Source organism: Crocuta crocuta, unplaced genomic scaffold (genome assembly GCF_008692635.1).
Source record: "Crocuta crocuta isolate KB4526 unplaced genomic scaffold, BGI_CrCroc_1.0 scaffold140, whole genome shotgun sequence".
Classification (NCBI taxonomy): Eukaryota; Metazoa; Chordata; class Mammalia; order Carnivora; family Hyaenidae; genus Crocuta; species Crocuta crocuta.
Genome location: NW_027527775.1, coordinates 6,453,771 through 6,480,725, shown reverse-complemented (window position 1 = coordinate 6,480,725; position 26,955 = coordinate 6,453,771). Strand labels below are relative to the sequence as shown.

Sequence of the window (26,955 nt, the reverse complement as noted above, 5' to 3'; positions counted from 1 at the left end):
AAGAGATTATTTAACAGAGGGAACTAAAGTCACCAAAATTGCCATGCAACTGTAAGGGGCAGATCACATCACCATTTTTAAGATGACACCTCGTATCTTCCCAACACAATCTAGTGTGTTGCTCCCAGCTTACCCATACGGCAACAGGAAAGACTGCCAGGCAGATGGATGAGCACAAGTGCAGAGGTCTCCACGTCCATGCTCTGTAGTTTATTCAAAACTGAACAATTATCATTAATTAAATATCTCTCTGGGAAAGTGTTGACATAGAGACATGGGTTTTTAACATGCACATCATTTTAAAACGTGATGCTTTTCTTACAAAAGACATTTAAAAACATGTCATTATTTACTCCTCTGATAGGATAGAATTTACAAAGACAATCTATGCTTATTTTTGCAAATTAATGCTTCCTCCACTTGAAGATAATTATTTGAGGACAGAGTCATTTTTAAACGACATTTAAATTGTTGGTCCCCTATGCCAGGTTTTCATACTCAGTTCCAGGAACCCCCTGGTCTTTCTGGAAGCCTTCAAGGGATTTGCTAGTATGTGGGGGTGGGGGTGCGGGGAAGGGAGGTATTCTGTTCGATGTTCTTGTAAGTATTTCTTAAAATAGGTTATTGGGAGGATGTTTATCTCTGAATCACATTATTTTCACTTCCTCTAATTCTTAGATAGACTTTCCTTACATTTTCTATTCTAACCACTTACCTCAGCTGCATTTATACCCAAATACAGGCTGATTCTGGAATAAATGAACTTAATGTTTATTATCATCTTTAAAAAACATTTAACTCCAGAATCGTTAACATACAGTGTTATTAGTTTCAGGTGTACAGTATAGTGAGTCAGCACTTCCATACATCACTCTGTGCTCACCATGACAAGAACACTCCTTTATCCCCATTCGCCTATTTCCTCCACCCTCCTACCCCCACCGCCCCACTGGTCACCATCAGTTTGTTCTCTGTCGTTAAGAGTCTGTTCTTTGGTTTGTCTCTTTCTCTTTCTGTCTCTTTTTTCCCTTGCTTGTTTGTTATGTTTCTTAAATTCCACATCTGAGTGAAATTGTAAATAAATAAATAATGAGCGAAAGTTTGTCTTTCTCTGATTTATTTCACTTAGCATTATGCTCTAGCACCATCCATATTGCCGCAAAAGGCAAGATTTCATTCATCTTTATGGATGAATAATATTCCATTGTGTGTGTATACATACCACATGTTTCTTATTATCACTTTTAGACAGGTACTTACTTACATTTTAGCTGACTTACACAAAAAAAGCACATTAAAATGAAACATCATTTATTATTTATAACCTTCATTCCAAACCTTACTCATCTAGTCTTTGCTTAATTCTATTAAAATTTAAAAATTCTTCATGACACGTTTGTATATATGATATACAGATATAAATTTATATCTGTATACAAATATATATGTATATATGCACATATATATGTATCTATATACACATATTTTTTTCACACATATATAAATTTGGCTGTTAATATCTTACCTATACCATTTACATTTTTATGTTTTCAAAGTAAATATTCTATAACTTTTACAGTGTTTGATAAATTCTCTTCTATATTGGGTATTATGTATCATTGGTGGGTGTGTAAAACATGTTGAACAATATGGCTACGTTAAATATGCACATGTTAGATTATGAAGTTCTCTCCTTAGATGAATTACTCTTCCACACAGAAACTTGTACACATATATACATGGAGGAATAGAGCAACAGTACTGCTAATAACAGATGTCTGCAAGAGCATATTATTGGGTACAACCTAAATGCCTCTCAAGAGGAGAATGAATATGTAGATGATGACATATTTACATACCAGGGAGTAAGAATAAAGGATCCTTATGTTTTAGCATGAATACACCCAAGAAATATAATTCTGAGCAAAGTGAGCTGCAGAAGGATACTGCAGTATGCTCCCACGTCAGACTTAAAATGTGCAAAACAATAATTAACATTGTCTTAGGTTACTTAAATATGTAATAAGTGCATAAAGCCAGTATGAGAATGATTCAACACTAGGTTCAGGAATGGAGAATTGCAGGGGGGAGTTGGGAAGACAAAGGAGGGAAATACGATCCAGGAGGGGCACACAGGAATTTTACATTTTATATTTTAAAATAGAGATTTTAATGTCTTTTTTTTTTTCCTTAAATTAGTGGTTGACACATGGGTTTCTTGTATGTCTAAAATACTTAATAAAGGTAATACTGGCTACTAGTTACTTGATAACATATCTAGAGATAGTTTCAGAGAAAAGGTTTTCAGGAAGCAAAGATACCAATTTCAAACGTTACCCAAGCTGTATCGAATCAAAAAACAATGAGTATATTATGGAAACAGCCACTCACGCCACATGAGAAGCTGGAGCGGGATTTCCCAGGGTATGGCTGCATGGACCATTAGCTATGGCAACACCACCTTCGTTTTACAAAAGCAATTAGTACATGCTTCAGTTTTCAAAGTGAGCAAGGATTACCTACTCTTAAAAAGTTATTAAAAGCACTTGGCTTTTGACCTTAGAACTCAATTGGTACACCGTACTGGGGACAGTTTTTTGCTATCCTAATAAAAGTTGTCAAACATCATTTTCTTAGACTCCATATTAAAAGAAACATTACATAAGTTACTGTGATTTGAAAACAAGCACTTTTATGTAGAGAGCTCAAGTAATGGTCTTTTATTAATCAGTTAAAATATTTTAAGTCAGAATAGGGAGAAAAATATGGAACAAGGAAAAGAAAGCATACATACAAAGACAAATTATGCATTGTGAGCTGATTAAACTCTGTATCTCACTTAAGTACAAAATAGGTAAAGAAAAAGAGCAGATAATCACAAAGAAGTTTGAGAGTTGGGGTATGTGAGAGACGGTGGTAGGGATTAATCACGTAAGGCCACGAGGGTTCACTCGGGGAAACTTTACACAGCAAAGTAGGAGTCATGCTCAGGGTCACAGAAATAAAAACATTTTCAGTGAACTGGCCTCACAAGAATGGGAGCTTGGAATGTGTGTGGTGGTGGCTGAGAAGGTGGGTGTGTGGCTTGGATTCAATTGTCCTGTCTCCAAGAGGGCAGCATCAGCAAGCGGTGGTTTGCCCTCGCCTCCCTTTAAATGCCCTTCCCAGACTAGATTTTCTTTTTCCCTTTCATTCTTTATTTCATTTTTTTTTTTTTAAGTATTAAATGTTTATTTCCCCCTTTTCCGAGACTCTTAAGCTTGGCTCTGATGTGCTGGCTAATCCTTAGGGTATGTACAGAGGGCTCGGTCGTGGACTGTTGTTATTATCTTAAATGGTGCAAAGGGCATTTACAATAGATTTTCAGGCACTATTTTGAAATATTTTTTCTGAAGTTTACCCTCTGTGTTTATCTTTGGTTGTGTAATGATTATGCTGTGCCAAAGAGCTTTGGTTGGAAACACAGTCTTGGGTTCTAAATCATCAATGTATATTCAAAAAGACAAAAAACTGAAGGAATAGAGGAAATGTTTCTCTATCTTCCTTTTGTACCCTACCAAAAAAATAAAAAAAGGAAATACATAAAGAAGCTTAAAATTATGCACAAACTTTTGCGTATAAATTGCAATTGGTTATTGAATGTACATTTCATGATTTTATAATATCCTAGGTATAAAACTTCCCAGTCTTATTTTCTCAATATTGCTATATGTTCCACCTGTGTACCAAAGGCAGGGGTGAGGCGGACATTCCGGGTTGTTTCATCATCTGTCTATATTCTCCAATCTGGGGCTCTTCGCTGCGGGCATGTTTTGCTGGTATTTGGTTGGATGTGGTCTGCAGCCCCAGCATAAAGGAAGGGCCTCAGCTTCCCCCTGTGACTCAGTGTCATAGCACTTTACTCTTAATACTACTTACTCTGGTGGATTCTGGCTCTTAAAAAAGCTCTCTGCACAGGTTCAATACAATTACTAACTCTTAGAATGTGATAGTCAACCCATGTAAAATAAAACTCGAGAAGATCTGATATTACACCCATCCCTACATTGCTGTGGGTTTGGCCCCATCATCTCTCTTTCCCATCCCCACTGGTTTGTCATCTCATCTGTCCATCCAAAAGCTACGCATGAGTCAACATGCATGTGCTAATTTCATTTGGCTGGAATTCCCTAAATGAAATTCTAGCTTCTTGTAATAGCACAAAGGAAAGATGTTTCTACTGCACTCGGCAATTACATGTTCAAACTTGTTTTCATCAGTGAAAAATTATAGTCCAAAGACTGTCTTATCAGAGCTGAAAAACAGTATGTTTGATGACATCCTTTTCAATCTGAGATGGCCTTCATTTTTAAAAAACGTTTTATTTTAAATACAGCATATTGTAAGGTAGTTTAGGAATGCTCTTACTCATCTAGTTTAGCTTTTTTTTTTCTGCCAGATGTTTATGTTGGTGAGAAACCAATAACACTGTCTAGACCTCTAGCATATAGTAATCAAGCATGAATGGAAAACATTCAGGGGTCACACTTCAATCTGGACCTACAACATCCTGCTATTCAAAACCAGATTAGAGATGATGGATCATGATAAACAGAACCACACTGAATGCTGAGTCAGTGATTTGAGAGTTGTCGGCAAAAAGCTAACTATGTCACAAAAATCTGCAAGATAATACAAAGTCTAGACATCATTAAATGTGCTGAGCTCCTACCTCCACCCCAAGTCGTCAACAATCAATCACTTGCTACCTTGTGACTTTCACATCAGCAACCCATAAATCAGGAATCCTCAATCTTTTACGGAGGAGTTCCTTGCAGTCATGGCTTTCGAGGCATGTGCATGTGCACATGTGTGTGTGCGCACGCGCATACGTGCGTGGGTGTGTTTGAAATTGCCTACATGTGCTCCTGTAAATAAATGCCCTAAAAAAAGACAGAAAGAGAAAAGTGATATATGGTGTCAGAATGTTCAGAGATCACCAAGCAAGATTTTACCAAGCACTAATATGCCATGTTTTTTTACTATGTCTTGGTGGTTTTGTGTAGAAGTCATTAATTTGTTTTTATTGAGAATGTTTCAGTTTTTGACTGAAATAATTTACTGATTAGATATTCCTGCTATGGAGGACCAAATTCAACATGAATATATTTTTACTGTCAAATAATCAGGAGTCAGGGGCAGAATCCTGGAAAAATCATAAAAATGCCTTCTTTGCGCTCTCCATTTCCTGGCTGCCACTCACAAGTCTTTATGGAACTTTTGATCTGGAACATATTTGAGTTACACTGAATGCAAGATGTAGGTCAATGACTGTTTCTAAGAGGGTAAACCTTACTGCTTCCTAAAGTAAAGTAGAGTAAAATCATAGTGGAGTACTTTATGTTTTCTTTGTTTTTGTTTGTTTGTTTGTTTTAAGTTTTATTCAGTGGAGGGAGCAACCTGGTGAGTTGGTCCAGTTACTAGTGTATGAATTTCTTCAAACACTGAGGAACATCCAAAAAACTTACCTGGCAGAAAGTACCAATGCTACTGTGCAAAACAATGTCAATCTGAAATGCCCGTATTTACCCTCACAGCACCCTCCCGGCACATGCCAACTATCACACCCTCACGGTGGCATAGAGACTCTTTCCTGCAATGATTCAAATGCTCCCATTTCCATGAGGAATTGCAAAAAAGTGACAATTAGGACTTTATTATTTTTTAATGTTTATTTTTGAGAGAGAGAGTGCACACACGCACGTGTGTGCATGCACAAGCAGTGAAGGGGTAACACAGAGAGGAGGACAGAGGATCCCAAGGGGGCTCTGCACTGAAAGCAACGAGCCCTATTATATGGGGCTCAAACTCATGAACCAAGAGATCATGACCTAAGTCGAAGTCAGATGCTCACCCGACTGAGCCACCCAGGTGCCCTGATAATTACGACTTTAAAAAGTTAGTTGTGTCAAGGAAATTTTAACTTAAAAATAATGTTCATTGGAGTGCAAATGAGCAGGAGTCTAACAAATTACAGAAAAGCAAGTGGTGATAAAACAGTGTGGATATCCTATTGTTATAATGCACTTGGGCCAGAGGTAAATTTATGCTGCAGAGAGGAGACAGGGAGAGAGGGAGGGAAGGGCATTATTGATTGGCTTAGCAAATACCTTATGGCACCTGTCAAATCAGGCCTCAGAATCTCATTTTCTCTGCAGGTCACTTTTTCCTGCCAAAGAGACTCTAGACTACTGAAATCCAGACACAGATTTTATCTTTCTGTCTTTTCTACCACCTGGCATTCTATCACAAAGTCAGGGCACAATCAATATTAGCTAATTTGTAGTTAATAAAAGATTATGCCCATCCAGCACAAAACCCCTTTGTTACTCTTTGCATCAGTGGATGAATGTTTTGTCTGTCTTCTTGACTAGTCAGTGTCTGAGCCATGTCCCATACTCTCTCTTTTTCTAAGCCTCTTATTTGAAAGTGAAGCATTCATTCTTAAAAACGTTCCTGCTTTCTTTCACTCTTCAGCCTCTTTATCTGGTCACATTAAGAAGCCAAAATTAACTAGATTCTTTGGAATTACTGATAAAATCACCCTTAAAAAAAAATAAGGCCATGATACATGGACATATTGTCAATATTCAAAATGTGCTTTAATTAAAAATGTGAAAGCTAACAAAAGCAGTATTAATGTAAATTCTTATCTTCTTTGGTAATTTTCTCATTGATTTCATTAATATTTCATTGAATAGGTGATCATTAATATTCAAACTACTCAAAGCAATCTAGAATGTCATTGATCCAAAATGGACTAGGATTTTTAAAGATCATTTTCTATATGAAGTTTTACTATGATTATATACTTAATCATTGAATTCTATCATCTCAATTATTTTTACTGTTCAGCTAACATAATTTTGGTTACTGGTAACATTTAATAATATAATAATTATGTTATGTACATATTTTATTATGTTGTATTTTTCATATAACTCACCCATCATTAATTTTCTTTTCCTTTAAAAATGCAATATAAATATATCTTTTCAAATTATGAGGGGAAAAAAAAGATGTCCTGACTTCCAGTTCAATTCCATAAGAAATTCTGTGGAATCACAAGACTGACAATAATCTATTTCAGTTCTACAGCCCATGTATTTTGAAATCTGAGAGTAGGGGCGCCTGGGTGGCTCAGTCGGTTAAGCATCTGGCTTTGGCTCAGGTCATTATCTCACAGTTCGTGGGTTCGAGCCCCGCGTCAGGCTCTGTGCTGACAGCTAGCTTGGAGCCTGGAGCCTCCTTCAGATTCTGTATCTCCCTCTTTCTCTGACCCTCCCCTGCTCATGCTGTCTCTCTCTCTCTCTCTCAGAAGTAAATAAAAAACATAAAAAAAAAAATCTGACACATTTTACCCTTTAGAATACTTAAACCTTGGAAAAATCAGCATATCACCTTCGAAAAATGATTAAGGCTATGGTTCCCTGACATTTTGGACTCATGTTCCATCCCTCCCACCCATGCTTTCCTTCTCTCTCTTTAGCATTTTGTAAGATGCAGTTTGTACTGTAAAAACAATAAATCAGTCAAGTGTATTTACATATGCTCTTTCTGATACTGTCCCTTACCAGCGTGTCTTCCACCATCTCCCTCAGAATCACTGGTTTAAAGAACAAATCAGTGATGAGTTTTAGACATCCCTGAGTGTTTAAGAAACATTGTTTAGTTTTTCCTTACTGCAATGGAGTTCACTTTCCCATGTAGATCCCCTCTCGAGTTCAAAGGTAGAATTCAGGTGTCATATTTATGGCTGGCAGGCAACAATACATCTGTCCTGTTTGTCAAAAATTACCTAGCACGGTGTTTTTCACATAATAGGCTCTCAATAAGTACTTGTGAGATTAATCGGTAATGACTGACAGACTTGGGTGTTTCTGAGTTTTGTGCATGGATACACACTAATAGATTTTTAAGGTAATGCCAAAAAATAGTTAAATGGGAATAAAAATAGTAGTATATACCTCTCAGGATTATTTTAAAGATTAAATGAGAAAACGCCTTTAGAGCTCTCAGTCTGGGTGGCTGTTCACAGGTAAGAAGGAAAGAGCACAGGAGGGTAAATGCAAACTCCTCATCATTACCACACTCAAACAATTCCAGCCTGTGCTTTCTGGATGGTATATCATCTTTCCTCAAGAATGACAGATTACAGAAGACACACAGATGGCCAACAGGTACATGAAAAGCTGCTCAACATCACTAATGGTCAGGGAAATGCAAATCAAAACCACAGTGAAGTATCACCTCACACCTGTTAGAATGGCTGGTATCAAAAAGACAAGAAGTAACAAGGATTAGTAGGGATGTGGAGAAAAGGGAGCCTTCATTGTTGGTGGGGATGTAAATTGGTGCGGTCACTATAGAATACAAAGTGGAGGTTCCTCAAAAAATTAAAAATAGAAATATTAAATGATCCAGTAATTCCACAACAGGGGATTTACCCAAAGAAAATGAAAACATTAATTTTAAAAGACATGCACTCTTAGGTTTACTGCAACATTATTTACAAAAGCCAAGATACAGAAGCAACCCAAGTGTCATCCATACATAAATGAATAAAGAAAATGTGGTGTGTGTGTGTGTGTGTGTGTATATATATATATATAATGAAATATTAGTCATAAAAAAGGATAAAATCTTGCCATTTGCAACAATATGGATGGATCTGGCATATAATGCTAAGTGAAATAAGTCAGAGAAAGACAAATACCATATGATTTCTTTTATATGTGAAATCAAAAAACAAACCAAAATAAATGAATAAACAAATAAAAAAAATAGAAACAGACCCATAAATACAGAGACCAATTTGATGGTTGCCAGATGGCTGGAGGCAGGGCGATGAGCAAAATGTGTGAAGGGGAGTGGGAGATACAGCCTTCCAGTTATGGAATGAATAAGTCATGGGGAGAAAAGGTACTACATAGGGAATACAGTCAGTGGTATTGTAATAGTGTATGGTGACAGGTGGTAGCTACACTGTGGGGGGCACAGCCTAACACATAGAATTGTGGAATCACTATGTTGTACACCTGAAACTAATGTGACTATGTTAACTATATGTTACTAACATGACTAATGTTAACGATACTTCAATAAAGAAAGAATGAGAACTATTAAAAGCAAGTGGCTATAATCAGAGATTGAAAAACATATACAATGACAAATTTAACTTCAAATTATACCTTAATAATTCCTCTGGAACAGAGAGAGCTTCCAGTAGAATGTTCTTTTAACTCAAGTTTTGGCTTTAGGATATAGCTTCAGATCCTTAAGCATACCTGTGACTATTTAATATATCCCTTCTACCATGACTTTGACTTTGGACACATTTTGTTATTGTGGTTATAAGGACCTTTGGCAAAATACCCAGACAGCTTATACCTACTATTTTAAATGAAGAAAGTTGCAGAAGTTTTGCTCCAGAAAGGGAGGTGGCCCAAATATCCCTTTCAAGCAGCAGCCTTGACATTCAGCATACTTCTTCCCATACCAGAGCTGGGCCATGTGCTTGAAACCCCCGCCTGCTGGTGCTGTTCTTTTCCATGTTTGGCTCCATCTACACAGCAATTTTCAAAGCAGGTTCCAACTCGCTTGGAAAGACTTTCAGATATTGTATATGTAGCCTGACAAAGTCATGCAATGACTGATTTCTTAATCAGCGTGCAAAGACAGTTATTCTCAAGTCATCCCACTTTGCAATTCAACAAGGTCAGTGCAGAAATCACCTTCGTTAGATCTTTCTTTGTTTTTTCCTTCCAGAGGTACGGAAAAAAATTCCATTTGCAATTGACATTTTACCTTTTACTTTCTATTTCTGGACTGGTTGAACTATTTTTGCCCAAAAGGCTTACACAAATTACAGTGACGTCACGCTAGCAGGGTGAAACTTCAATGGACATAGGTCATGGGGGAAAGGGAAGTCGGGTTATAACAAGCAAACTGATGGAGTCCTTTACTATATGCCAATGACTCTTCTAGGCACTCTACATAGTAGCTCATTTAATCTTTGAAACAGTTTTAGACACAAGTACTATGATCATCCTCTTTATATTGGTGAGAAGCAGACTGACTTGCCCAAAGCAATCCAGTGCAAGAGCCAGGATTCAAACCCAGAAGTCTGATGTCACAGCCAGCTCTCTTAGCTAATATGTTAGGTTTTCTCTCATCAAAGCTGACCTTGACATCAACATGCTCCTCTTTAATTGGAATAGTAATATCTAATTTAATAGGTACATGCTGCATCTACCCTCCAGACATGTGACAGGGTCTCATCAAGCACCATTAATGGCTCTGAAATGTTAATACAGTGTTGCATACATCCAGGGAAGTCTTTGTTTACTGAAGGAGCCTGCATATTTTGAAGCATACATCACTCTTGGTTAAAAGGCATTATATATGCCCTTACTTGCTTTCCACTGTGGACCAATGAGCAGAAGACAGTTCACAGGAGTTAGTGTTTGTGGTTTCCCATCATGGGAAATGGGCCAGAATTCCTGATGCCCCATTGAATTGAGAGCCAATGTATTACAGAGCATGTCAGACATTCATTTCGCTAGTGACCTGGAGACCTGGTCAGCTGAAATGTAAAACTCTATTTCACAAAAGACAGAGGATACTGAACACTTGACAGAATACCCCAGGGGATCCGACCTAATGTAGATACTTGAATTTATTCTATGTCTGTTGAATATCACTTGGATTGAGATTTGCCTAAATTTTCATGCCTTCTTCAAGGTAATTAAGTTAGTTCTTCCTTCTTTAAACTGTTTAGCTATGGAAGTAGTGACACATGTCTCACAACAGGCTGAGGCTTTTACACTGAATACTTTTTAAAAAATATTTATTTTTGGGGGGGGGCACGCACATGGCTAAGTGGGGAAGGGGCAGAGTGAAAGGGGGGCAGAGGATCTGAAGCAGGCTCTGTACTGACAGCAGAGAGCCCAACGTGAGGCTCGAACCCACAAACCATGAGATCATGACCTGAGCCAAAGTCGGACGCTCAACCGACTGAGCCACCCAGGTGCCCCTAGATTGAATGCTTTCTAAACAATCACTGTGATTTACACTATATGACTTGTTCTCACCTCATTAGATGCCATGAAATAAAGGCTAATTTATTTAATTTCTTTCTGGTTTATTTACCCATTCCACTTTGCAAACTGATGAAGCTACTGTAAATGTGTGTCATCTGGGTTTTTCTTTCTTTGAGCCTCCCTCTCTCTTTCTAGTCTGAATATTAGCGTCTTTTATTTTTCCTTAGAGGCAGTCTTATTGGTACGTCAGTCCAAACTTGTTCACGGAGTTTTGTCGAATACACATCAAGGAATTCCAGCTATCTCATGTATGAGAGCCCAGCATCTATGGGCTGGGAGAAGTTTTTTGAGAGACAGAAGTTTTGAGAAGTCTATGAGAAGTTTTGACTGGGAGTACTTGGAAGCTAAAGGAAGGATATAGTAGGGATTCTTAATTCAGGGTCTATGAGTAGAATTCAGGATGTCTATGAACTTGGGTGAGGAAAAAGTTCATTTTTATTTTCACAAAACTGTAACTGGAATTTGGTATTTCTTCCACTTACGAATGTTGACAAACTGTCACCTCCCCCTGCCTCACACACAGTGTCATTAGCTGTCCCTGTGACTTTGTCACCAAAAGAAACCAGACGTTTCCATATCATATTACAGTTGGTGCAGCTATCACGAAATATCACTTACACTCATTCCTACTCTACAGTTTTAGGAGTTATCAAACTCACTCCAGATCACACATGATTGTGGTTTTGTGCAATCGACTTCCACAGATGTCCGCATGACATCGTTGCTGGCCCCATTCAGCCACCAAACAGTAAAGTTCAAAGTTTGCACATTGCTGACCTAGATATGGATATTGTGCCCCCAGTATTCTATCTATAATATTTGGTGACAGGGGATGCATCAAAGACTACTACACAGTTTAGTGCTCTTAGTCTAGCTAACAATAACAATCTGCACATGGTATCTTTAAAATAAACATTTAATTTATATTTAATCCCTAAATTTTAAACATCTTCATCTATTATACAATTCATTCATTTTCTATTACTACACCACAATTCTGTGTTTGGAATACCTTGATAACTATATTTTACTATAACTGATTTCCTTCATAATTCGATGTTTTATTTATACATCAAAAAATATTATTCTGAGACGTGATCTTCAGGCTTCACCCAAATGCAAAAAAGATCCGCTGGCACAAAAAAGATGAAGAAGCCGTATTTGAAAGGATTAAGGGGTAACAGATTTTCAGGAATGAAATATACCCCAAAGCCATGAAGTCTGGGTACCCAATGGGAGGGAGGAGGCAGCAGAGGTGCCATGAGGACACGTGAGAAGTGTATGACGGATGCACAATTTGCCGGAGGAGGGCTGTCTACCCGAACCATGACCACTGTTAGCCCGAGTTGTAATTCCCTGAAAACTAGACGCCATCCTCTGCTTTTAGGAAAGTGACTGTGTACCTGTGAGCTTGGGGTTAATGGTGGTGGAGAGAATAGCAGTAAAAGAAACCCTGTGGGTTGTGGTTGGGCAGAAAAAGGCAATTCCATGTCAAGGAGGATGCAATTAAGACAGTCTGTTTCATCACTCCTTATAGCTCGAAGGTCTTTTCCCAGCAACAATTCTGTATTTTGTTTACACAAGGACAGGGATCCTTAAAAATAAGAGGCAGAATCCCTGTTTTATATATAAGGATTTTAAGGTAAGGAAAAGTAAATGATGGTTTTCATACATGGCACCATTTGGGGTAGTAAAACTAGGACTTTTAAGTTATATCGAGTGTGCTTATTTGTGTGTGCAAGAGACAGAGAAACAGAGGGAGGTACATGCACACACACATGGAGGGAGATACACACACACAGAGGGAGATACACACACACATACACACACACAGAGGCAGATTGATTGACTGACTCACTGAGAGAAAAAATACCCAATAAGGAACTGAAAACTTTGTGTCATGGCCGAACACTTTAAATCTCCGGAAGAAACTGAAACCTCCGGTTAGTTTTTGAGAAACTTGATGAACATCATCAAGGTAATGACCATCATGAAAATAACATTTCAGGGGGTATTAAAACAAGTATTTTCTTCAGAGGCTTCAAAACCTTGTTTACATGGCACTTCATTAATTTCACAACAAAAAGTGAAGCAGGCGATTTGGACTTTCTACTTCCCTCCATTCTGCAACACAGGGCAAAGTGGTATGATATATAGCGGAGATTGTACCTGATGTTTAGAGAAGTGACTTTTTGTGGATAATTAACAACTATTATTTAGAAGATTGGGGGCAGAGGAGAAGTTTGAGGGGAATGAGAGAAGTAAGTGCTCTTGAGGTTTGGATGTGCCCCAAATCAGTCTCCATCTGACAAACACTGATTGTGCTGTGAGCATGAGCCAAGCACAGGAGAGACATGTAAAGGGCCAACTCCCCAGTAATCAGTCCATTGTGGTAGCCAAAATTCTTTCTTTTCAAGTATAGCACCTGGATTCACTACTGTGTTAATTGCCTAAGAGGGCAATATATTAAAAAAAAAAAAAAAAAAGAAAGAAAGAAAAACTGGGCAACATAAAGAATTTCTTTCTTTGGTGGATGTGGAAATGCTTAGTTTTCATCACATATAAAAAGTAACTATTTTTTTTAAGTGGCTTCCATTTAGTGCTCCAGTTTTGGCCACATATAGACTCTGTGTGTGTGTGTGTGTGTGTATTTGCTTGTATGTGTGTACACACACACACACACACACACACACACACACACAGAGGCAGACAAATGACAAGAAAGAGGCAGCAACTTTCCAGGGATAATATCCTTATTCCAGGAGGCCAACAGCTGTCGAAATCTCATCATTTATGAAAATATAAGGGGAAGCAGGAATGTTTGATTTAGTCTTACTCTCAAAACACCAAACCACAAGATATTTTTGCATTATCTTTAATAAGACATTATTGTGGAACCTTTCCATTGGTGACAATGGGTTAGTCAAATAAGACAACAGTGAAGGAACCATTTTTTTTTAAAGGAGCCACTTAGTTATAGTTGTAGATTTTATGCTCCTATATCTTAGTTCTTACACTTCCTCTGGCTAATTGCAAACTGTTATCACCAGGTAACATAGCTTAAAAAAAAACTTATTGGAAAGTTGGGTTTCTTAAAGGTATCATATGTATTCTAAAGCCATAATAAAATGGTTAAATTTAAAATCTTTTACTCTCTCTCCTCTACATTCTGATTACACTTGACATTGTTTCCTCTGTCCTTTACTGGGCAATATTATCTAGTTTAACAAGGAGAGAGGTTTTCATGAGCATTTAGGGCAAGCTTACTGCCTACGAGGGGATGTAACTAGCATAGTATCTTCATAATCTGCCTTATCACAATCACAAACCTTAGATTTCCCCTCTTCAATCATGTCAGGTCTATTACGTGAAAGTCAAATGACCTTTTATCAAGAACACAGAGCACAGAAATCTGTGGACACCTGGAGACCACTTGTAATATTTTTAACAACTCAGAACTTCATATGGAATATGAAAAACAACCGGATTAACCAAAAAGGCTAAGAAGATATACTTTCTGACCTGTTCACATATAGAAACACAGAGACTTACAGAGCAAACAAGGCGGAGCCATGAAACAGGAGTAGGATACCTTTCCTGAATTCAGAGAGACGATTTTATTGCAAAATGCTATATCATACCAATTTGTATTCTTACTGCCAGGATCAGGCAGAAGTTCCTGATTCTTTAGTGCACCCCTTCAAACACAGTCTGCCGTTCGGCTGCTGTCACGTGAGCCCAAGTACATTGGAAGTGCACCACTTTATTTATGTTTTATTATATTTCAAACGCCTGCCTCCAGCATACCTGACACCCGCTTGGAACTCAGAGCAGCTCCAGGCTGCGGGAGGAAATACGAGCAGGCTTTCGCTGGGCAGGGCAGATTACTCCCACACACAGCCCTTCCAGGCCCCTCTCCTGCAGAGACCAGGCCACCTCGGGCCAGACCAGCCCCACGGGACCCCGGCCAGCACAGCAGAGCGAGGTGCTTCTGCCTGAAGCCGCTCATCACCACTGGTTTCCTGGCACTCACAAACGACCTTGCTTTTCGTTCCAAGGTTAAAAAAAAACAACACCACACACACCTCTCATAAAACCTTATCTAGAAATAATCAGACCAGAAACCTTAGAGACATTAGAGAAAAAAAAAAAAATCCCAGAAACGCTAAATCCCAGAGGAAGGGAGATAGAAATCATCGCACGGCAGTGACGAACTTTATCCAGCCGATGAGATCATTAATTACCCGAGTTAATATCTGCGTCCGTGTATTGAATTGTTTTCCTTTGAATAACCGCCCATCCCTCCCTCCCCCATTCGCGCCTCACCTGCCAGCCTTCGGTCTCTGGTGTTTTTCCAAATGACATCTAGGGCTCTAGCCGTGGAGTCTCGGATGTGATCGCTGAAGGACCTCCGGAGAGGGGCTCTCAGGGGCCGAGCCATCCCGTGGGCCGCGGGGTCCCCCATCCACNTACAAATGAGCCAGCGACACGCTCGCGCGGCGCCCGGGCCGCCTCCGTGGCTATCTAGATGGTTCTCGCTTCCTGTGTAATCCAATAACTGGACTTGGTTACATGCTCGGCCGTTCGTCTATTCAATAACCTGTCTCCTTCTCTGACAATCCAGGGAACCCTGCGCTTTTGAAGGAAAAGGCAGAGCAGGGGGCGACAAAGTGAGGGGAGGGGAGGGAGGGGGGCAGGTGGGGTTCTCTTCGACTTGGAAGGTAAATTCTCATTCACATCTGCATTTGATGAACTCGTATGTTTTACTAAGTCATGGCTTTCGATTAGGGCGTTTATGACATAGAAAGTTCGACCTTTCGTTGTGGGTGTGGGAAGGAAAATATGGCTGAATTAGTAAGCATCCACAGATCGTCTGGATTCTCTAGGAAATGGATACCTGAGTTTTTAAAGGAAACATTAATCACCTCCTCACATCTCCCCTCTAACTATGCTTCTACTTACATTAGGTGGTTGAATCAAATCATTCTAGGTTTTGCCTCTAAATAGGGCTCCACTGTCCCCTGGTTTTGAGAATCTTTTAGTTCCAAATGAGCAAACTTCATCATTATAATTGCACATCAAAAACTACCCCCCCAAGAATAAAAAAAGTGCCAACCACCATGATATCAAATTATGAGCCAAATGTTTCTTTTACAAGATATGTTTTTGAGTTTCTGAAACGCCAAATAAATCTATTTCTTTGCCAAGGAATTTGGCTGATTTTCTGCTTTTTAATGCAGTGTTAATCCTCTCTTTTCTCACTATCCCCTAAATGCCATCTTTGAACTTTCAAGGTTTGGCATGGAGGCTTACTATTGGCATCACATAGTATCTAAGGGCCAGTTCATAACCTTTGCGAAATTAGATAATGCTGTAAAAGCACTTTGTAAATTGCAAGGTACCATGTGAATGCTAATTATTATAATTATTTTTATATGAAATCATTTTCAACCCACACTGATCTCCTGAGTCTCCAAATTTCTACAACACGCATCCTCTTTCCCATCAACTTTGACAACTTAATTATACAAAGGATGATAATTACAATAGTGTGATTGTGCTCGCTAGTTGTAACTAACACATGTACCACTACTTATTAGCAGCCCACGAGTCTTCAATCACATTGTTCCCAAATTGCTAAAGCTTATGAGTCTCTCCAACTGAGAATGCGCATGTTGGTCGATATTGTCTTCTTTGCCTTATCATTGGGCTGGACATGGATCAGGAGGCAGCAAGTACTAACTACTGAGTTATGTAGTCCGTTGTCCCTGTGGGAGTCAATTCCAAGGGAAAATGCTCCATTAAAAAAAACCTCAAAAAATTTGATTGCCTAGTACATGGCTCGATTTTAAAACAAAGTACTCAAGTCTGTGTGTGTGTGTGTGTGTGTGTTTGCGCGCGTGCGTGTGTGTACACGCATGCACGTATTTGTTTCTCCTTCAAAGAGGTCTGGGCACTGTGAAACAGGTTAACTCATTTTCTGGTCAGGTTGAACAGGGCAGGTCTGTTTGTAAATGAACATTATGAAGTTACCATAGCACAAGTAGTGAGCCACACTCTACGCTAGGCATGGGAAAGTTGAGGATGAGTAAGACATCAACTTAGTCTTCGAGGAGATATCACATTGACCACAAATAATTTCAAATAGTGTCATAAGTTCTATGATAGAAGCATGTACAAAGCATATAGGAGCAAAAGAGAAGGTAAAGGCAGCTTAGATTCCTAATTCTTCTTAAGCACTGACCTCACCTAAATTTCCAGGCTGGATTTACAACATACAACCATTCCTAGAATGAATATCAACAGCTGATTGTATGAGTTACGCAGAGTGGCTGACTGTAATGGCATTCTATACTTAAAGACAGTAAGGGAAAAGGAGCAACAAAGGGAAACAGCGTTTATTGAGTGCCTATGATGTACCAAAACTTCTTCCAGCACTGTAGATAGATAGACTGCCATGTATACAAACCCTTATAGGTGTTACTATCTCCTCCTCAGAGATGAGGAAATTGGAGGGCAGAGAAAGAAATTTGAGAAAGGGAAGGTAGTACCTGGCAGATCCAGGATTCATCCCCAGAGCTGCCTGCATTGAAAGCTCATTAGCTTCCCAATCAATTTGATTGCTCATAAATTAATGATAGTGATGCCTGAGTCTCAGATGGGTTTTAGAAGATCCCACCTATGAAAACTGAAGAGCAGTGAATCCAGAGAACCATGGTCTAGTCAACACACACTGCTTACTGCTACGGCGCTCAGGTCTGATCTCCAAGGTGTTCCAAAACACAGTCCTTCTTTGTGGCACTCTCTTTCAAAGACAATACTATTGTAGCTCATCTCAGCAGGTACTGCAAAAGCCTTACTCTAAGCACAGGTTCCAATAGGTAGGACAGTCCATGGACTTAACCTAAGAGGTTTTTATGTTAGAAAAAAAAAAAAGGAAACCTTACCAACATAAATGTAACTTTTATTGACAGATGTTTGGAGAAGGGAAGCATAGCTAGATGTTTTCAAGCAAAGTGGGCTTTATTATTGATTTTACCGTATTCCAAAGTAGGGCTGGCAACCTGACACCTCTTTTCTGAAAACTCATTAAATTCAAATTTCACTGTGAATATATTTCAACTCCTTGCAAATGAGTCCCAGCCACGTATCATGGGATTGATGTAAAAACATTGATACACTGTAAATTTTCAATTATTTTTATGTTTTGTTTTCTGTCTGTATTTATTGGCCATTAGAAGACATGTTACATGCAGAAAAAGTGCCTTTCAAAATCTACTGTGTATAGAATAATTCCTCAAGTTTTATTTCCACAAATTTCAAATAATTCAAGTCTCTTCTGACTGAGAGGTAGAGACATTATGCCATACTTAATGTTATCTCAGATTGGCAGATGGGGAAAGTGGGAATATGAGAAGTCTGTTGATTTCTTTCAGGAGTCTCCTGGGAATTATAAGAGAAATGAGAACAGTGACATTATGCTTCGACTGCTTCTCAGTTCCTTATTGTGATAAAGGGCTAGTATCAGCCATTGACGGAGCTGCTCTCTGACGTGGGTGACTCCTGTTTGTATGTTAAGATATAGACTCTGGCTCAAATATGACCCTAATATTTTCCATCTAAGAAAACTATTCCACTTTCGTAATGGAGTATAGATTTTCTCTAATTTTCTCTAATTTATAAATTTTGCCCTCTTATTGAAAACAAACATTTTAACTTTATAGTCTTTCTGGGTCCCACATGCTTTGATCTAATGTTAAAGAGAACTTATTTTTCAAGCCTTGTGTAGCATAAATCCACGTTGGTCTCAGGGCCACTCTTACCTGCTGATGCAACTCATTTAAGTCTCTTTTGGAGGAATTAGAGCATTAGGGCTACCCAAAGTGCTGGTAGGTCCTTTCAGAATAGTATGAATAATGATGGGAAATGAAATGTTTATTAAGAGTCAATGCCATGCTTAGATCTGGGTCTTTGGAACAGGAAGGAAATTATTAAAACCCCATTTGGTTAAGCCCCGGGAGAGACCCAGCCCCTGCAAAAGGACAACAGATTTAGTGAATGACAGTGTCAACCCTGGCATAACAGATCTCCCCAAAGGGCTGTCACACCACTAAAGGAGTTCTCCATTGTGTTAAGTATCCAAAAGCTCATGACAAGAATTTGTAGTATGAAGCTTCTGTAACTCTGAGGAATATAGAAGTGGTTTCTGTTTTTTCCAATGAATAATACCTAGCATGTAGGGCACATGCTGCTGATACCTTCTTTCATTCTGAATTTTGTTTATTTAATATGACTGTCTTGAGTATACTAGCTCTGGTGCAAATGGCAGTTTTATTTGTTAGCGTGCTTCTGTAACTGGAACCCTAAAGATTACACTCAGTTTGGCTGAGGACCTCCTCTTGATAAATTGTTAAATATTTTCATCCCAAGTGTTCAAGGCAAGGTTGTTTACACTATCATTTAGGAACCTACTGATGCTTGGTAGACCAACAGAACACAATGACAACTTTCTTCAAATTGCTGATCTCTGGCCTGAGGGCAGACAAGAGTCTCCTTTGAAGGCAAGAAGAAAAATCTTAGGATCTATGTCTATTTATATAGGTGTTTATATATTTCTATTTTTCTAATATACAGAGCATACAAGTATAGTGATCTACGGACAAAATTTATAAATCAATGTATATATTGGGGTTCTGTGCTCAGAAAGCGTTACTGATGCGAGTTAACAATCAAAGATATTCAGATATCTATCAGACAGCTACTGATAGATACGCAAATCACACTATCTGTCAGAGTAGAATCAACTTGTGGGGGGAGTACTGTCAAATAAATGCATAAGGAGAAAGGGTGCACTAAAATAAGAAGCGAATATAAGGAAAGAAAAACATTCTTTTCTTCCTGACTGACACAATGAAGCCTTTTTTCCTTTTTAACTACTGAATTTCATTACTAACTAGACTTTCTGAAACAAAGTTCTTCATCTGGGCTGAGAAAAGTCACGTTGCCTCTGAGAAAGGAAACTGCTATATACTGAATGTTTGTGTTCACCTCCAATTTCATATGATGAAAACGAATCCCTAGTGTGATAGTATTAGAAGGTGGGACCTTCAGGAAGTGATTAAGTCCTGAGAGTTGAGCCATCATGAATGGGATAAGTGCCCAATAAAAGAGCACTTGGCATATCACTTGCCCCTTCTCCATGTGAGGGCTCTGCAAGAAGATGGTGTCAAGCAACCAGGAAGTAGGTGCTCACCAGACACCAAATCTACTGGCACCTTGATCTTCAACTTCATTGCCTCTAGACTGTGAGAAAACAACTTTCTGTTGTTTACAAGCCACCTGGTCTATGGCATTCGGTGGAAGCAGCCCAAACAGACTAAGGCAAAGACAGACCTTATTGCAGTCTTGCCCCGTGACAGATTTGTGATCTTGGAACAGCATTTTCACTGCTGAAAAGGGGATTGACTAGATCACTGATTCTGGTACAGAGGGGGAGACAGAAGTAAAGGGTACAGAATCACACAGGATGGGGCCTGTCCTACTGAAGTGGAACAAGAAAGTTAAACAACTCTCCTGGGGTAGGTGGTCTCATTCCACTTCTCAAAAATATCTCTACAGAATCTAATCTATTTGCAAATTAATTGGGCATTTTAATACTTTCCTCAAGCTATTTTCAAGCTGCTTTGAATATGTTTCTTTGGACTTGTTCATTTGTTTATTTTGGTTTACTTGTCTCTCAATTATTTCCTTTCCATTTTATGTTGACTAGTTGACTCCAGTTTTCTATAATGGAAATTTTGGCAGAAAGACAGGAAAGAAAAGGTACTAGAGGGTGGAAAGAGGAAGTAGTGATGCTTCTAGGATTTTTTTTTATGTAATGATTTCAGATTTTCTCTTGTGTTACGATTTCAGAACATTAAAATACTTTTAATTCTATTGAAAAATCAACAAGGATGCATCACCAATACTAATGGTGAAGAAATAATTCACTGTAATTTATATTGCCTTAGCAAAGAGGAGGATATCTACTGGTAAAATACATTTTAGATATAGTTAAGTTTAAGTTTAGGAGGAAATAAATTCCTTGCTCTTATTCTTCATTTTCTTTTATTCTTCCTTTTGTCATTTTATTCTTCTATTATTTATTTTTCACAATATACAATTCTAGTGCAGTATGAATTATAGGAGTCCAAAATTATGACACAGAATGACAGTGATGTAATTTCTCTGCTCTCTAAGATTTACAGTATGACTATCTGAATTGCTTGTAAACTGTGACTATTTCAATTCATACTAGTTTTGTATGTATCTTTATATTGATATTGGAACAACAAAATGAATCTTTTGCTGATTCTGAATTATAAAACCTCCTTCTGAGAAACAAAACTACTCAAATGCTTTATTTTACCTTCATGTAAACTCCCTGCCACAAGTCTCCATAAAAAATGTCAGATGTGGTTATCCTTTGGATTATAACAATTATCAATAACCTCTAATAACATGCTATGCTAATAATAAAATCAAAAGCAATTTGGGATAATGGCTGAATGGTGTCCTCAAGCATATACATTCAGCAATAGTTTCAAAGTCAGACCAACTAGGAACACAAATACTTTTCTATGTTAATATAACCTATTGAATATACCTTTCAACCATATTATTAATAAGTGTTATTTATTTAGAGGACCTGAAACAATTCCAGTAATAACTGGTTTGAATGTTTTCCTAAGAAGTTATTTTACAGGTTGCCTTAGCTTTTGTCCATGAAGGGATTCTGATGATACACCCCTACCCCCAGCACACACATACAAAAAATACAAAATAATGTTTTTCATAAATTGCACATAGGTAATGCAGAACTGTGAGTTCTGAAAGAGGGTAAAAGGAAACAGATGAGCTCTATCATTGCTACAGCTTACTGCCTAGGGGTATTTTCTGGCTACAGAGTGTAGAGAGGAAAATCAAACACAATCTTGATGGGACAGAGATCAGAGTTTATGGCGACTGAGGTAGTCAAAATTTGCAGGTCAGAGTACCAAAGGAAATTTTGAGAGTAACAGAGTGAGCTCTGCAGATCTGCAGAGGAGTCTCCCTAAGCCTGTGACTGAATATTGATCTGCACAGGTGGAGAAGGAACTTTCCCAAACTTGAGAAAGTTTAGGCAGGTAACACCCTGCAGCTCACATGGGGCTGTGATTAGTTCCTGTTTTCACCAGCCAGCATGAGAAAGAACTCATGTAATATGGAGAATTAGATAGAATCCCTAGAAGAGTCATGCCTCATTAGTGGCACTAAATTAGTTCTGCTCAGTAGTGGCACTAAGTTAGTTCTGCTCTGGACCTGCTAGCAGAAGAAAGGAAATAATAAGGAGCAGAAATAATTGAAATTGAAAACAAACAACAGAGATTAAAAGATGGTTCTCTGGATAGATAAACAAAATTGCTTAATCTCTAGTCAGATTAACAAGAAAGAAAAAGTGAATATAAGAGATTCAAGGTTAACATACAGAAATCAATTGTGTTTCCACATATTAGCAATGAACATTGCTAAGTCTCATTTACAACATGATAAAAAAATATGATAGACTTAGAGATAAATTTAACAAATATGGGTGCCAAAACGTATATGCCAAATGGCATATAAAACACTGCTAAGAGAAATTATCTAAGTAGAGAGATATACCATGTTCATGGATTTGAGACTTGTACAAGAACTTTTGTGGCCTTAAGTTAGACAAAGCTTTCTTAGGACCCAATATGCATCAATCATATTTAAAAAAAAGGATAAATTGAACAAAAACGACTTTGTTCTTTTAAAAAGACTGCAAAGGAGAGAAAAAGTCAAGCCACTGGCTAGGAGAAAATGTTTACAAACCATATATCCAGAATATATAAAGAATTCTACAGGAATTTAACAAAAAGACAAATAATTAGATTTTAACAAATGGGCAAAAATTTTGAAATAACCCTTTACAAAAGAAGGTATAAGATGACAAATAAGTACATGAGGATACCCAATCTCATTAGTCATTAGGGAAATGCAAATTAAAGTCACATTGAGGTACCACTACACACTGAAATGCAAAAGACTAACCCTATCAACTATTGGATAGGATGTAGGACAACTGGAATTCCTAGATATTGCAGGTGGGAATGTAAAATGGTTTAACCAATTTAAAAGTTTGAAAGTTTCTTACAAAGTTAAACATATCCTTACCAACTGAATCCACTAAGGTATTACTCAAAAGAAATGGTAACATACATTTGTACAAACACTTGTAAGGTAACAGTGACGGCACCTTTGTCTATTTACAGATAACTCCGTAACAAAGGAACAACTACGGTGAGGTGACAGATACTAGCTCAGTGATTGCCAGAGGCGGAGGATGGGGGACTGGGGAACGGAAAGGTAAGCTTCACTATAAGGTATAGGGAGAGCTATTTTGAAGGTGATGAAAAAAAGCAAAATGATAAATAGGAAATATTTTCAACATAAATAACCAACAGAGTGTTAAGGTGTATAATTAATCACTTCTATAAATCAAAAAAAGCAAAACAGAAACAACCCAACTGAAAAATATCAACGGATTTTATTTTACAGAGTATATAGAGTTGACAGAGAACTGGGAAATAATAGAAGCTCAGGGTTGAAATTTTGACATTACTGAAAATTCCGGGATAAAAGCAAATCATCAGAGCTCTGGATCTTTGAGAATCAGATGTAAGTCTTCACAGAGAGGCAGGGAGGAATCTGCTGCTTAGAGAATGATCCCTGGCTCAGAGTATATATGGAAATGATATCCCAGTACTATGTTACTGGGTCAAATTGTATGAGAGTTTTATAATAAGGCACTTCAGATATTACCAATAAGAAAATTAATTAATTAATTAATTAATGTTTATTCATTTTGTGAGAGAGAGAGAGAGAGAGAGAGAGTGCAAGCAGGGGAGAGGCAGACAGAGAGGGAGACAGAGAATCCCAAGCAGGCTCCATGTGATAGCCCCATGTGGGGCTTGAACCCATGAACTATGAGATCATGACCTGAGCCGAAGTTGGTCACTCAACCAACTGAGGTACCCAGATGCCCCAATAATAAAGTTTATTTGAATGGTATCGCAAAAAGACTCATTCTATATTGAATAATTCTTGGTCTAATTTCGCACAATGTTATTACTATTGGCATATTATTGGCCAAAGCAATAAAAATATTTCAACTCAATAATGATAGATCACTGTTGGATTGCACTATTTTATTAGGATATGTTATTTGTGTGGATATATGTTCCTTTCCAAGTCACCTAATAGAATCTTAAAAAGTGATTACTTAAGTAAACAGGTATTCTGCTAACATTAGCAAAAAAGAACATATAACTTTCGAAGTCTCTTCCTGATAAAGAGTAAGCCAAAAATCTCTTTGCAAATATTTTAAGCAAGGAAAAAAATAGGAAAAAAAATGAAACTCTTACTCTTCTGGCTGGCATACAAAAAGCTAAAGGAAGACAAGTCAGGGGAAGAAAGTAAAACAGAAGAGCCTTGAGAAAAGGAAAAATAGTATACTTGAGGGAGATGGAACATCACTACTTATTTGCATTTTATGCTGTATAGGGAGTGGCAATCTACAAACTTCACCTGAAAAAGGAATCTGCAGAGAAAGACAAGCATACTCCCAATGAAGAAAAAACCCAGATGATGATGGGCAGTGGAGACTGTTAGAAAGTGCTTCTTTTGGACAAATTCCTTTTCCTTCCCTTCTCTTCATTTCCCTTCCCTTCCCTCTCCCCTTCCCCCCCCCCAATTCCCTTTCCCCTTTCCTTCCCTTTCCCCTTTCCTTTCCTTATTTTCCTTTTCTTTCCTTTTCCCTTCCTTTCCCTTCCCCCTTTCCCTTCTTTCCTTTTTTTCCAGGGTGTGTGTGGGGGGGGCGGGGGGGGGAGTGAGGCACCCTCATTAATAGATTGAAGAAATATGGTGCCTGCACTGCTTCCCTAAACTTGAGTTGGAGACTTAGGAGGTTCTGACCCTAATTCTCCCTCACACTCACTACTGGCTTGGGCTTCTTGGTCTTTGAGACTTTTCAATATGTGGTTAATGGCTGGCCAGAGTCTAGATGAATGGTCAGGGATGAGCACAGTAATCTAGAGGAAGCATTTAGAAACTTCTTATAGTCGGTGGATTGAGTAATTTTATGTCTGTTGAATCTAAGATAAAACACTTTGGCTTCTATTTTTTATGTTTTGTGTTTTTTTCCCTCAGTTTTATTTTCTAGTACTCTATTTTTATTATATTTTAAAATGGTATGTGTCACCAGGAGGGTGAATAAAAAAAAGGTCACCATAAACAGGTTAGGAAAGTTTGCTCTAAATATGCGCATAAAATATATAGAGATAATAATTACATATTTCAATGGGTGTTAACTCTCGTGTGTCTAGATGGAAAGAAAAGGTAAAAACAGTTTTGTGAAGTATTTAATCAGCCTCCGAATTAAACAATTGTTAGTATTTGCACATTTCTTACTATTTGTTACGTATCTGGAAGAACAACATAGTAAGCACTTTTAATATCTCAAGTTAGAAACTGGGGGGGAAAAACATTTAAAGGAAATGGAAGCATTTTTGCTTTTGGAGCTTCATGCACAGTGAGTGGTTCACATCTGGTACCAAGCCTATAGATCATCAGTGATGCAAGAACACTGAAAACTGAAATATCCAAAGAAAAACAAAGGATGGATGGTTTGCAAAGGATGCCTGCAGGAAATAGAGCAGGCAATTTTGTCATTTAAGTGTAAAATATGATTATTCTAAAGTAAACCTTTTTATCTAACTAGTTTTTAGGAAATGGTTATTGGCATTTCTTAGGAGGATGATTTGCCCTAAAATCAGAAAACTGGAGATCTTTAGAAGCAGCTATTTTTGTTCGTTCTCTAAATTCATATATCTTTTCTTTATCTCAGTGGTGTCACTTGGTTGAACTGTAATAAAGCAGAATTCAATTTTTAAAAGCATATCGCCAAAAGCTAAAGCATAGCTCAAAAGTTTTTGACTTTTTTCCTCACTTCATTTACTAAATCCCTTCTAATATCTTCCTGTTAAAATTCCTTACAAATAGTGATTATAGTTATTATCTAATGGGTTTCTGGTATTGTAGTACATCTAAAAAAACTATTTCTGCTTCTTCTTCCTTTACTATTGACTACAGAGTTAAGAATAAGGATGTCTAGATCTTTGCAACTACGGTAATATCACTGATTAATTGAGTAAGATTTACTGTTCTTAGTAAAAATTACAATCACTCTCCAAGGCCTCATGAGTCTGGACCCATCCCATGTTTCCAGCTTTCTCTTCTTCAAAACACACAGTCCACGCTCCAGCTGGCTGGGCTGCACTATTGCATCATCCTGCCGTGTGCATTCCCACTGCTCTAACTTTGCCAACACTGTTTTCCATGCCTAGAATTGTCTTTGATCTCTCTTTTCAGTTTTTCAAGGCCTTTATTTCCCCATTATCTTTTCTGGACCATTCCAGCGCAGGTGACCTCTCTTAGCTCACTGTTTAAAGTGTCTTGAGTATCTTGCCTCTTAGCTGTTAGCGTGTAAGTTGCTCAGCAGGCTGAAAGCATTCTCAAGGGGTGTGTTCTCAAGGTCTAGACCAAGGAAGTCCCTGGACAACTCAACAGGAGAGGCTGGAAGAGCAGCACTCATCAACATCACCGGTTCCTAGTCCTTTCTCCCTTTGCCACTGGTCCTCAGCTTTCCAGTGGAGGAAGGAAGAAGTGAGAGAGGAAGAGGGTAGTGAAGAGAACTGGGTAGGCTGACATCTGG

At 38.1% G+C, this 26,955-nt stretch overlaps 1 protein-coding gene across 1 annotated transcript in view; it reads right to left on the bottom strand.

The window, feature by feature from the left end:
- LOC144238807 (rho GTPase-activating protein 7) overlaps positions 1 to 15,606 on the bottom strand; it is a 173,030-nt gene extending 157,424 nt beyond the window's left edge. The window contains exon 1 of the mRNA XM_077772731.1: positions 15,468 to 15,606. Within this exon, the coding sequence (XP_077628857.1) occupies positions 15,468 to 15,606 (139 nt within the window). The remainder of the gene's footprint in view (positions 1 to 15,467) is intronic.
- Between the last annotated feature and the right edge of the window lie 11,349 nt (positions 15,607 to 26,955).